The 12,958-nt window shown below is 30.5% G+C and overlaps 2 protein-coding genes across 4 annotated transcripts; one reads left to right on the top strand and one right to left on the bottom strand.

The window, feature by feature from the left end:
- Positions 1–104: 104 nt before the first annotated feature.
- LOC124430660 (cilia- and flagella-associated protein 20-like) lies at positions 105–2,811 on the bottom strand. The gene is made up of 5 exons (XM_046977571.1): positions 2,708–2,811; positions 1,593–2,295; positions 1,283–1,474; positions 678–910; positions 105–556 (listed from the first exon to the last, which is right to left on the bottom strand). Exons 2-5 carry the CDS (start codon positions 1,674–1,676, stop codon positions 109–111), a joined length of 957 nt encoding a protein of 318 aa, XP_046833527.1. The 5' UTR covers positions 1,677–2,295; positions 2,708–2,811; the 3' UTR covers positions 105–108.
- A 2,458-nt stretch (positions 2,812–5,269) lies between these two features.
- Positions 5,270–11,511, top strand: LOC124430734 (oxysterol-binding protein-related protein 2). 3 transcript variants are annotated; one of them, XM_046977718.1, is made up of 10 exons: positions 5,271–5,576; positions 6,229–6,382; positions 7,818–8,016; positions 8,119–8,228; positions 8,353–8,511; positions 8,673–8,873; positions 8,963–9,152; positions 9,344–9,460; positions 9,579–9,796; positions 9,965–11,511. In XM_046977718.1, exons 2-10 carry the CDS (start codon positions 6,351–6,353, stop codon positions 10,065–10,067), a joined length of 1,329 nt encoding a protein of 442 aa, XP_046833674.1. In that variant the 5' UTR covers positions 5,271–5,576; positions 6,229–6,350; the 3' UTR covers positions 10,068–11,511. The 3 variants fall into 3 exon arrangements, with proteins under 3 accessions (XP_046833675.1, XP_046833674.1, XP_046833673.1); XM_046977719.1 differs by lacking the exon at positions 6,229–6,382 and having other exon boundaries at positions 5,270–5,576; XM_046977717.1 differs by having other exon boundaries at positions 5,271–6,382.
- The last annotated feature ends 1,447 nt before the right edge of the window (positions 11,512–12,958 follow it).

Here is a 12,958-nt window from a genome sequence, read left to right as displayed (position 1 = left end):
TGTTACTAAATTTGTGATATTAGATTAAGATAATGGATAAAATATAATGAGAAAGCATTCAAAAGCTTCGTTATAAGATCTTGATCATTCAGAAACATATTCTTCCGGTTAGCCCTCATCTTCCATGGCCATTTCATTTAAGATAAAATCATCCTCTTCTTCATGTTCCTCGGTAATTGCCTCGACAGCTGTCCCGATAGCTGCTATTGCAGTGTCTTCCTCTTCAAATAAATGTCTATCATCGATTCCATATTCATGTTCTATCTCATATTCATCCTCTTCCATTTCATCTTCGATCGGTACTTCGGTTTCAGGAATATGGACTTCTTCTGGTGGTAATGGAACTTCCGGTGGAATTTCAGCTTCAACATCTTTTTTGATTTCTTCTTTAATAATTTGTTCGGACGGAGTTTTATATAATACTGGTGGTTCTTCGATCTCTGGTTTCTCGTGTTTACTAATTTTTGTAACGTCAACTTTCTCTCTGACACATTTCTTTCGATGTATAGGTAAAAACAATTTATATTCAGCTGGTAATTCCTCGTCACTGTACAATCTACGAATGAAAGAAATAAGTGAAAACAAAAACAATTTAGAAATGATATCGTACATAATAATTAAACAAATTATATTCGTATGAAATTAATGATCTTATTAAAATAATGACAAATAACTACCTAGACGCAAAATATATTCGTCGAATTCTACAATTTGCGTGTATTTGCATCCTCATCGTTTCGACGTAATTACTGCCGTAAGCACGCCGTGTAAAATCAGCTAAATTAAATTGTATTTGATTCCATCCCCCGGATAAACCAATTGGCATGGTCGTACAAAATGGACGGACCCTTGTAGTACTTTGAAAATTGCTTACACGAAATCTTCTATGCATGTTCTTGTCATCAAGAATCTAAAAAGAAGTAATTTATATATTTGTTATTTTTTATAATGTGTGTATATATTTATATATATTGTATCTAGATTATAAATATACATTTGTACATTACATTAATATATACAATATGTGTATATATAAGTTGTTTATTTTGATAGTGGGGTAAGTTCACTTTGTGAAAAAAAATAATTAAATCTAATTATTATTAATTAACATAAAATTTGTTTTTATTTATGAAGATAAAAAAAAATAGATTTGCTCCACTTTTCAAAATCAACGGCTTATATGTTGTGTATGTGTGTGTGTGTGCGCGCGTGTGCACCCGCGCTCATAGATAGATATACATATAAGATACAAAATCAATTTTAAATATTAGTATGTACTTACGGTTATCTCGAAGGTGAAATATCTCTTCATATTCTTAATAATCATTATTAAAAAAGGTAATGAAATTCCAAGAACCTTTTTCTTCTCTGCTGGACAAAAAATGTAGGTTGTTGCCACATTAGTTCCAGCTAATTCCAACGCTAATGATTTTACCTCTTCGTCGATGACCCGTCTTATATATCCGTTCTTTACCTAACAGTATCGTACTTTAACATGATTGTTCGGTATCATTTATAGGGAGCATATATAAATCCGTCGTATCTCTTGTATACTATAATAATTAAAAAAAAAAAAAAAGAAAAAAACTCACGTGCATGCCCCATGATTCCAAAGGGGCTGATCCACAGCTAAACAAGATTGATAAAAATCCACTTTGATAGGACTTACGGTACATCCTTAATGTTCTTGATATCTTTAAAATGATTTTCAATCATCGATTCGAAGATAATAGTATAAGTGTCAACGATATTACGTCTTTCTTTTTTTTTTTTTTTTTTTATTTTCACACTGTATAAATCTTTCTTCGTTTATTAAAATAATCGAAAAAGCGATTTCTACAGTCGACTGAAAATGACAATGTGTTATGTATATATAGAGGGTATAAATAAAAATTAATTTAATAAAATTGTATTATGTTGGAGGAACGAATGTTGCAAAAAAAAAAGACATGTGTAATATAAAGAACTAGCTGAGAGGAAAGAAAATTATGTAGGCAGAAGCGTATTTTCAAGGACGAAAGTAGAGTACGGTTAACGATGAATATAATTGTATTTGAATGACAAGTAATCGATTGCTGGTATATAAAGGTCATTTATTTTTGCTTTGTATGTGCGTCCACGTGATTCATAACAATAGATACGTAAGATTTGATAATACGAATTACGTAGATATATACACGCACGTACAATTATTAATCATTTACTTATGAATAACGTAATATCTCTTCGATACGTCGGCGTTCCTTCTCCGTCGCGAAATCTGGGACGATCGTGATCCTTGGTGACATTCCAACGCTAAAAATTCGATCGATCCTTATACTATCCAGGGCAAACATTTGTATCATTGCAAAATTCATAATCTCACGATTTAGTTGACGTGATATTTGTCTCTTGATACTTTGCAAACGTTGATGACAGACGACTTGACTTTTGTAAAGAAAAAAAAAAAAAAAAAAAAAAAATAAATAAATAAATAAATAATTAAACGTGTAATTAACAATAATTAAATATTTTTTTTTTATGTTATATAAAATAATAAAAATATTTTTCTATGTATTATCGTTTTAAATCGATCAAGATAAATGTGCATAAAGATTGAATGAATTTGAATCATTTTTTCGTGATAGATAATCATTTTTAATTTTTCAATTTTTGTTTGTTTTTTTTCTTTTTTTTGTACTTTTATAATTTATAATTTCAATCTTACTAAGGTAAATTTTTGAGCTTCGTGTAACTGGGATGAATCGTTACGTCGCTTCTATAGAGTTCGGGAAACAGCTTCATATGTTTTGTGCGATATCTCTTGAAATGTTGCTTGCTCTCTCGTTCTATATGAGATTTTCTGAAATATTCGTCGTCGGTGTAGCTCAAAATATTATCACCACTTTTCATATGGAACAAATCGTTCCTCGTATCAACTTCTTTATTCATTTTTATTTATTTATCTATTTATCTATTTATCTATTTATCTATCTATTTTTCTTTCTTTGTTTTTTTTTTCCCCCCTTCTCACTCTCGGTTTCTCGAGAATGAAAAGAACAGGAGAAAGAAAAAAAGAGAGAGGGAGAAAGAGAGAGAGAGAGAGTTAATTATATCGTATAAAAATATGATCTTCCATGGAAAATTTTGAACGGCGAGAAAAAATGAAAAAAAAAAGAAAGGAAGAGGAAAAAAACGAAAAATGTCAAAAAAGAAATTTCGATATCGTTCTCCAAATTATTCGGAAATCACGACGCGTGTCAAGCAAGACTGACGACTTCGATGAAAGTTGGCAGATCTGTTACGAAGTGAGCCCCTGTGCCTCGTACGAATATCGATTTGGTTTCTAGGTGAACCAATAGTGAGATAGATATTTGGTTTATTCTTATTTCTACTTGATCACGAGATATTACGTTACGTTGACGACGATTAGAATGATATTTGAACGAATAATAATCGTCGTAAACGAACGGAATAGATTCGAATCGTTAGATGACGATTTGGCACGATGAAAATTTCATTTACCTTTAGATAAAATATATTCCTTTTACAATTTATATTTTCTCTTGTTTTCTTTTTCTTTTTTTTTAAGATCATTCAAAATATAATATTGCAATTAAAATAAAGAAAACAATATAATATTATAACATGATTTCCAAGAGAATAAACTCAAAGTTCCCGTTGTCTCGAGAAAGCTATTAAGAATTCAATTAGCGTTATTATTAATTTATGAATTATTCGATTTCAATCGACACAATTTTCATACACGCACATATACGCACACGTACACGGAAATATATAAATACAAATACGCACACATACGTATGTACTTGAAAATTCAAACTATGTAGAAGAAACTATGACATAGTTATAAAAGTTAATTAACGATGGAAAGCATTATATAAATGATCATCAAATGAAAGTTACCGACGGTCGTGAAAAGTGAAGAGCACAGAATGAACGAATTTAATTAACGTACGCGTGGTGTACTTTATCGAAACAGTAATTATGCCTTTATCGCGCACGACGATTGTTTCAAGAGAATGGATTCAAGACACGAAAGCATTTATACGGAGAAAGTGGCGGAGAAAATGTTTCGAGGATATTTAAAAGTTTATTTAACGCGTTTATATATCAAGTTTAATCGTTTCAATTACATTTACGTAAATATATATATATATATATATATATATATATATATATTTCTTATATATGAAACGAAAAAGAAATTTAATTGATAAAAAAATTGTTACTTATAACGAACGCGAAATTACTTTAATCCAATAAATATCGCGCGAAATTACTTTATCAAGATAAAACATTCGATTAACATTCGATTACGCCTTATAAAAAAACTTGAAATACGATTAGAAATAATTTAATTTGGTCTTTATTAAATTCATAATTGATTTCTTTGAATTCTTATTAATATTTGATAATTTATTTCGTGAGAATCGAATGAATTTATATCGACACCCTCGTATCCTTTAACGATATCAAATAAATAAAAAGAAATTCGTAGAGAATGAAAATGAAATTAAACGAAATTATTTACGTGCACAGAACGTCAATTGAGTATAACGTATCGATTATAATAATTCAATTGTAATAATTGTTATTCTTATAATTGCATTATTTCGTACAAGAATACAAAGGACAATTAAATCAAACGATTAAATTGTATTATATCGTTGAAATGTAAAAAGGGGCGATTAAGTTGAATGATAAATTTCCTTTTTTTGTTAAAAGGCAAAAAGAAAATAAAAAGAAGTATCGTGTACGTAATAATCCAATATCTATAATTAATATCATCACTTTCTAACGAATCGAAAAGATACGAGAAATAATCAAAAAAAAAAAAAAAAAAAAAGAAAAGAAAAGAACGGCTCAATATTCAATCGAAATGAGAAAAGAGAATTAAAATTCGATTCGACATTTTAAATTCAAATTCTTTGCAATTATTAGAAGGACGCATGCGTGAACACCGATGATAACCAATGAGAGAGAGGATCGAAGGGAACACGAAGGGTTAGTTTGTTAATATAATGATATAGAAAGCGAGAGAGCAACAGAGTGAGAGAGAGAGAGAGAAGGAAGCTCACAGCAACCATGCTCGAATCTATTGATATTTTCTGTCGCGCTCGCGCGAAGGTAGCGAATGCGTGCTGACATAAGGGTCGGGGGAAAGGGGTAGAGGCAGAGAGGATGGAAAGGAGATAGGTTGTACAGAAATGTAGAAGTAAGATAGAGATAGAGAGATAGAGAAAGAGGGAGAGAGAGAGAGAGAGAGAGAGAGAGAGAGAGAGCTCGGCGTCACGCCCGAGGGTTAAAACGTGTGCATTCCTAGTCTCGGAGCGTCCAGCTGATCGCGGTGACTTCGTCAACGTGCTAACAAAGTGACGAACATGTTACTCTGACATTTCTAATCATTCGCGAGTGAAAAGAAAAAAAGACATAAAACAGACAAACCAAAAGAAAAAGAAACTAAAAGAAAAGAAAAGAAAAGAAAATCGTAAAAAAAAGAAACAGAAAAAAAAAGAAAGAGAAATCGAAACAAACAATTTTATCATCCAATGAGACAATATCAAAATGACACGGTGATAATCGAATCTCTCGATTCATAACGTTAATTTATAGGATACATTTCAATTTTATTTCCTTATGTCATTTTGGACATCACACACACACACACAAACAGACCACGCATATAAACTATTTAAAGTTTTGGTGAAATCTCTCTCTCTCTCTCTCTCTTTCTCTCTCTCTCTCTTTCTATCTATCTATCTATCTATCTATCTATCTATTTATCTATCTTTATCTTCTGGTCGGTGGCCTCAAAAAGTAACGATATAAATCTTTATGTGGGTTTATTTATTTTTATATTTTTAAGATATTCCTTTTTTTCCTTCTCCCCTTTTTTCATTTTTTTCTTTCTTCCTCTCTCTCTCTCTCTCTCTCTATCTATCTATCTATCTATCTCTCTCTCTATCTCTCTCTATCTCTCTCTATCTCTCTTTCTCTAACTCTTTTTCTGTCTGTCTGTCTCTCTTCTCTGTCTATGTAACTATATATATATATACATATACGTATGTATATATACATATGTAACGCCGCGACGCCGGATGTCGTTGGACGTCGCGACATCGTCGTCGAGACGCCAGAGTGCTCGCGACGCTGCCACTCTTACTGGATCTTATAATCACGTTCCATCAGCTTCGATTTCATCTTTCTTCCTTATTTCTTCCAAAGACGAAAATCGAACCTATTTTTACGAATTGAACGGAACACGAGAGGCGGCGGAGGTGGTGGAGGTGGTGGAGGTGGAGGTGGAGGTGGAGGCGGTAGCTCAATAACGACGACAGGCTCGTACAATGGCCAGCGAAAGGATATCGGGTCGATACAGGTTTGTCTTTTGTTTTGTTTTTGTTTGTTTTCTTTCGTTTTGTATTGTTCTCTTCTCTTCCGTTCTGTCGTCTCTTTCTCACCTTTTGTTCCTATCCTTGTTTTTTCGTCTCCCCTTTTCTTTCTTTTTTTTTTCTTTTTTTTCTTTTTTTGTTTTCCCTTTTTCTTCCGTTTTTTCAAACGACAAAATTCCTCAAAATTCTTCCTTCTTTTTTTCTTCCTTTCTTTCTTCTTTTTTTCCTCTCTCCATTTAAATTTCCCTTTAATCGCCAATCGTTTTATCTCGGATTTTTTTTTCGCATAATTAAATAAGAGAGAGCGAAGCGTTGATTTTTACTTTTCTCTTTTCTTTTTTCTTTCCTTTTTTTTTTTTTTTTTGGATGTGATCAATCTTTCGAAAGATCACGGATTCTCATTCACAGAACTCGATTATCGATCGGGGTTAAACGAATGGGGTGGAGAGAACAAATGAATGGGGTTACTCTGATTGGACTATCTCTCTCTTGTTGTTCTTGTTTTAGAGATAACGTGATGCAATTTCCGTTGATGATATTTAATTACATATACATACATCAGAATAAATGATTTATCTCATCTTGAGTAAACATCCATTTATATATCGTCGATTTATTGGATTAGATCATTGTGAAATTAATAAAGATATATTAATTAAAAGTGAGAAGAGAGTAACAAAAAAAAAAAATTACTCGATCAAACGAGATATTCGATTATAATTCGATTTATAAATGTATATATATATATATATATAGATATATTCTTAGGAAGTCATAAACTTATATCCTTTGACAAGATTTATACGATCGTCAAAGCGGATGAATGACCTACTCAAATATCGTAACGTAAAGTAGGGAATACGAACTAACGAGGTCACCGACACAAACTTCAGCTGTCTTTTAATAAATATAGTATCTACACTATAGTTACATATGACAATAAAGTTATCGTACTTGAATATCGAAAACGCTGCTCGTTTTCTGATCAAATTCAAAGAGGAACACTTTGCTGATAATCCATATACGTGTATATGAATATACATATACATATATACTACATATGTGTAGTATATATATATATATATATATATATATATATATACCTATAGTTAGATCATGCTTTTGCATTGGCCTTTTCTTTCTCGAGAGACTACAAACTTCATTTATCGATTCGAGGCAAGCCTTTTGGACGATTACGTTGCCAAAATAACATGCATAGGAGTAATCGATCGTATTAGATATTATTACGTATTCACGTATGAAACTATGTGTTCATGTTCATATATGTATTTATATGTTTAGAATGAATACGATGTAACATATATATGTTTTTTTTTTTTTTATATTCGTTTGAATATGATATATATATATATATATATATATATTATTATAGAATAAGTAATATAATTCGTTTATTTGAAGAACATCATTACCGGTTCCGGGTCACTCAGAGGTAAATCTCTGCTCGGTATTGTCACTGGGCAAGGACCTTAGCAAAATCACAATGCCTGTTATATTCAACGAGCCACTTTCCTTTCTGCAACGAGTCGCGGAATATATGGAATATGCAAAATTGTTGAAACAAGCTTCCGCCGAGCAGACACCTGTCGGCAGATTAAAAGTAAGTTAATAAATATTTATATATTATTTTTCTTTTTTTTTTTTTTTACAAAACGACGAACACATAATTTATAAAATATTTCCATTCGTATTTATTACGAAGTACGTCGCCGCTTTTGCCGTAAGCGCATTGGCTTCGAATTGGGAACGTCTTGGTAAACCATTCAATCCGTTGCTTGGCGAGACCTACGAATTAACCCGTGAAGATTTTAGGTAATAAAGTAACGATTAAAATTCAATCGAGTATGTTAATAAATTGACGAGCTAATCTTTCACATAATAATATTTTTCTATTATTTTGTCTTCCTTTTTTTTTTCTTCTTCTTATTTCTTTTAGAATAGTATGTGAACAAGTCTCTCATCATCCACCAGTATCAGCGTTTCACGCTGATAGCGAGGATTTTGTTTTTCACGGTAGCATACATCCTAAATTAAAGTTCTGGGGTAAATCGATAGAAGTACATCCAAAGGGTATCGTCACGGTCGAATTACTCAAGTAAGTTTTATATAATATATACTATATATATATATATATATATATATATATATATATATATATATATATCGCTTATTCGATTTCAATAATAAAATGGTTTGCCCTTAATTTTACTTAAAAACACGATCGATATTATTTATTTGTTTTATCGATTATATTAGATGGAAAGAGGCGTATACTTGGCAGAACGTTAATTGTATTCTTCATAACGTATTGGTTGGACAACTTTGGATGGAACAATTGGGTGCCCTTGAGATTAAACAATGTGGAGGTTCAAATTTGAAAGCCGTGTTAACTTTCAAAAGTGGAAGCTGGAATGGCAAAGATCTTCACCGAGTCGAAGGCTTTATAATGGATCAAGAGTAAGATTTAAGGAAAAAAAAAAAGAAAAGAAAAAAGAAAGAAAAGCAAAATTAAATTCAAAAAACTATATAAAACATTTTATTTTTAGAAAAAGAAAATTGCTATATTTATATGGAAAATGGACTGAAAGATTACGTTCCTGTGATCCATCCTTGTACGAGGATGCCCTTGAAAAATTGAAAAGGGACGCCAAGAGTCCGCAAGGTAGTCCAGGTCACAAAAAAGTACTTGCCAAACTTCACAGCCTCAAGGTTGGAGCTTTCAAACCATCTCATCAGGTAACTGTTAATCGTATGAAAAAAAAAAAAAAAAAAAAAAAATAAAAGAAGACAATTTTTTTTCTCTTTTAACATTTGTTGAATAAATAAAGATGGATTTATTTTAATCTTAGATATCATTGAAAATATATTCGATGTTACGTGCACGTTATTTAATATCAATGATGATAATACATTTTGTTTTTAATTAGGATGCGATCGATGAATCATCAACGAGTATAGACGGTGAGGATACACCAATGATCGACGAAATACCAAGCTCGACAACACTTTGGGAAGTTTCACCGAGACCACCGAATAGTTCTAACGTAAATATCTTTTTTTTTTTTTTTTCTAATACTAGTATTATCATAAGTAATACTATATAATAAGTCGAGGTATAAAGAAGAAAAAAGAAGTATTAATATTCATTATCAAAATTTGTAGTACTTTCAATTCACTACATTCGCAATGTCCCTGAATGAGATAGAACCAACAATGAGAAAGGATTTATGTCCGACCGATTCAAGATTAAGACCGGATATAAGAAAATTAGAACATGGCGATCAAGATGGTGCGGCTACTGAAAAGGCAAGACTCGAGGAGAAGCAACGTGATTCTAGAAAGATGAGGAAACAAAAGAAAGGACAAGAATGGACGCCCAAGTACTCTAAACAAATTTTATTATTATTATTATTATTATTATTATTATTATTATTATTATAATGTTTCAATTGAAATTTATCGTCGATGTTAGTTGTTAATTTGTGTTATTTCTTTTTTTCTCCCTCTTTTTCATTTTCTTTCTTTTCTTGTTTTTTTTTTTTTTACAGATGGTTTAGATGGACAATTAATCCATACACGGGCCAAGACGATTGGCTGTACAAAGGTGGCTATTGGGATCGTAATTACACCGACATCGAAGATATATTCTAATGAATATTAGAAAAATGATTTTGACGAAAACAAATTAAAGCAAAATTAACAAAAAAAACTAGTCCATGTACGCAAAAGCCAAAAGAGCGTATTACGTTTGATGCGTTAGCTATTGTGTGAAGATTTTGTTGTTGTTTCTTTTCTCAGAAAAGAAATTTGATCGACGTTGATATTGTCTGACATATGAATAAAAAAGATTTGTGTTGTTGGAGGTCAATCGGTCAAATCTAAAAAAAAAAAAAAAAAAAAAAAAAAGAGAGAAAAAAAAGTAAAAGAAAAAAAAATTAAAGAAAGAAGGAAAGAGAAAGAAGAAAACGGCTGGTACGTGTATGTACGTGTGGTTAGATAAAAAATTCTCTAGAAAAGAAACAAAAATATATTAGAATATTTCAAAGAGTTATATAAGGTTGTCGTGAGAGAGCAATTTATTTAAGAAAAAAAAAAATTTTTTCTCCATTAGTTTTCATTATCTTTTCCTCCTTTTTTTTTCTCTTGTTTACTATTCCGATACTGACAATCTCACGATCGAAACAAATCTCAATGAGAGATGAACAACTCGAAAAGAAAAAGATAGAAACAAAAAGAGAAAAAGAGAAAAGAAAAGATTAAAACTATAAAAGCTCAATGAAATTTTTCGATCTATACAAATTATGTCTGCTTACACAGTGTATATATATATATATGTATATATATATATATACAGTAGATAGTCTAATTTAATATGAAGGAAAAACGTCTTCAACGTTTCCAATGATTATAATCAAAATCTAAAAATGAAATCTTCGTGCTAAACTGCAATTATTCGATCTTGTGTATAATTAGAACGCGAGCTTACGCCTCGTAGAGTGAAATGAAAAAGAAGAAAGAAAAAAGAAAAAAAAAAAAAGGAAGGAAAAAACATGAAAACGTAAAAACATAAAAGAGAAAGAGAGAAATCGTATGCAGGTCATACGTATATATATATATATATATAGATAATAAATATGTATGTGTATGTATTGTAAAGAAGAAATATGTCTGACAAAAACGAATTAGTCGAAAGATTAGAAAGCAAACGGTGTAAAAAGAGAAACACTGTGTGATACATTACACACTTGTATCTTTCTATTTCAATCTCTTTCTCTCTCTCTCTCTCTCTCTCTCTCTCTCTCTTTCTTCCTCTCTGCCCATCTCTATCTGTCTCTCTCTTTCTATCTAACTGCACCATTGAATCAACAGGAGCTCCCTTTATTTGACTAACTCTCTACTAATTAATTAGTTATGGTGGTCGTTAACAGCATGTCAAACTCGTTAGCTTTCCATTCATTGAGAACGAAGCCGTTTTATCACTTTCTGACATAGAGATCCTAAAAAGGAATAATTAAACGATAAGAATATAGACAAGATTTACGTGTATGTGTGTGTAAAGTTTTCAACTATCAAGAAGTAAAGAAATTTCTTTACATTTCTCTCTCTCTCTCTCTCTCTTTCTCTCTCTCTTTCTATATATATATATATATATATATATATATATATATATATATATATATATTTCCATCTTTAATCAATTTTTTTTTTCAAACAACAAAATGCAAGCTAGAGAAGATAAAAAAGGAAAGAAATGATGAAAAAACGAAAAAATACAGATATACACCGTATTATACTTGATCACACAAATGCATACGCGAGCACGCACGCATCTCGATGTATATATATACATACAATATATGTATATGTTAACAAATGGCGAATAAGACTATCCTCAAGAAGAACTTTTTTATATTAACATAAAAAAAAAATTGTTCTTCCTTACAATCGATCTTCCGTGCGAGAGATTAAAAAGATTAAAAAAAAAAAAAAAGAAGATAGGAACAAACAAACAAACGAACGAACGAACGAACAAACAAATAAATAAATAAACAAACAAACAAACAAACAAAACAATCCAAAGAATTTACTTGTCGTGAGAAGTTTTTTCGAGCACGCTCAAGCAGGCACCTCTTCTGCGTTCATTTTTACTAATCGAGAAAATTATTATGAGGAAAAACAAATCGTAGCGTCTCTGTGACACTATTTTTATAAAACAAAGAAAAGATAAAGAATTAATTAATTGGTAGCTTCTTGCAATTCTACTATGTACATACATGCATACATATAAAACGTTTGTATCATAACATTTTGTACTTATCAATTCTTTTTTTTTTATTTTTTTTTTATTTTATTTTATTTTATTTTATTTTTTTTTTCAAATAAATTAATCAACACTAATAAATCAAAAAGAGAGCAAACAATTATAAACGAAACGAAACAAAGAAACAAAACAATGCTATTGCTATTGCGTCGAGATTAAATCCGAATGATTAATTACGTCGGAATAAAATAAATTATTAGAACGTATTTTCTAAATTAAATGCATGATCATTATTCGTGATTATTTTAACTTTGTTATATTTTATTTTTCAAAATGAAATTACATTCGTTAAGTCGAACTTCTTAAAATATAATAATTCTTTTATATTTTTTTTTTTTTTATTTATTAATTTATTTATCGATCGTTTTCACAAATACACAATGCATCATATTTCAAAGCGTTACGAAATAATCGGAAAAAAATTTGAAATTTTTCGATTACGTATCAGATACTACATTGTGCCAATGCAATTGTCTCCCACGCCGATTCGAATTGATTAGAATTAGAATTAAAGAAGAATGTATACGGACTTAAAGAGCTTCTAAATCCGTCAGCTTAGCTTATCAACTCTGGCTCCTAGCTTTGCGTTAGTATCTTCACGAATGTCGTGTAATTGTATTAGAAATTATCGTTTAGAGAATAAAGAAGAAACAAAAATGGAAAACAAAGAAAAAACAGAAAACGAAAAAGAACGAAAGAAAAAAAGACTAAAAAAAAAAAA

The sequence above is a fragment of the Vespa crabro genome, chromosome 19 (genome assembly GCF_910589235.1).
Source record: "Vespa crabro chromosome 19, iyVesCrab1.2, whole genome shotgun sequence".
NCBI lineage: Eukaryota > Metazoa > Arthropoda > Insecta > Hymenoptera > Vespidae > Vespa > Vespa crabro.
This window is presented reverse-complemented; position numbering and strand designations above follow the sequence as displayed.

Excerpts from the sequence above, each read along its gene's own strand:
- LOC124430734 (XM_046977718.1), top strand. The coding sequence starts at position 6,351 with ATGGCCAGCGAAAGGATATCGGGTCGATACAG. Across the intron at positions 6,383-7,817 it reads AGGATATCGGGTCGATACAG|AACATCATTACCGGTTCCGG; the intron begins GTTTGTCTTTTG and ends GTTTATTTGAAG. Across the intron at positions 8,512-8,672 it reads GTCACGGTCGAATTACTCAA|ATGGAAAGAGGCGTATACTT; the intron begins GTAAGTTTTATA and ends CGATTATATTAG.
- LOC124430660 (XM_046977571.1), bottom strand. The coding sequence starts at position 1,676 with ATGTACCGTAAGTCCTATCAAAGTGGATTTTTATCAATCTTGTTTAGC. Across the intron at positions 1,475-1,592 it reads TGGAATCATGGGGCATGCAC|GTAAAGAACGGATATATAAG; the intron begins GTGAGTTTTTTT and ends CGATACTGTTAG. Across the intron at positions 557-677 it reads CGAATATATTTTGCGTCTAG|ATTGTACAGTGACGAGGAAT; the intron begins GTAGTTATTTGT and ends TTTCATTCGTAG.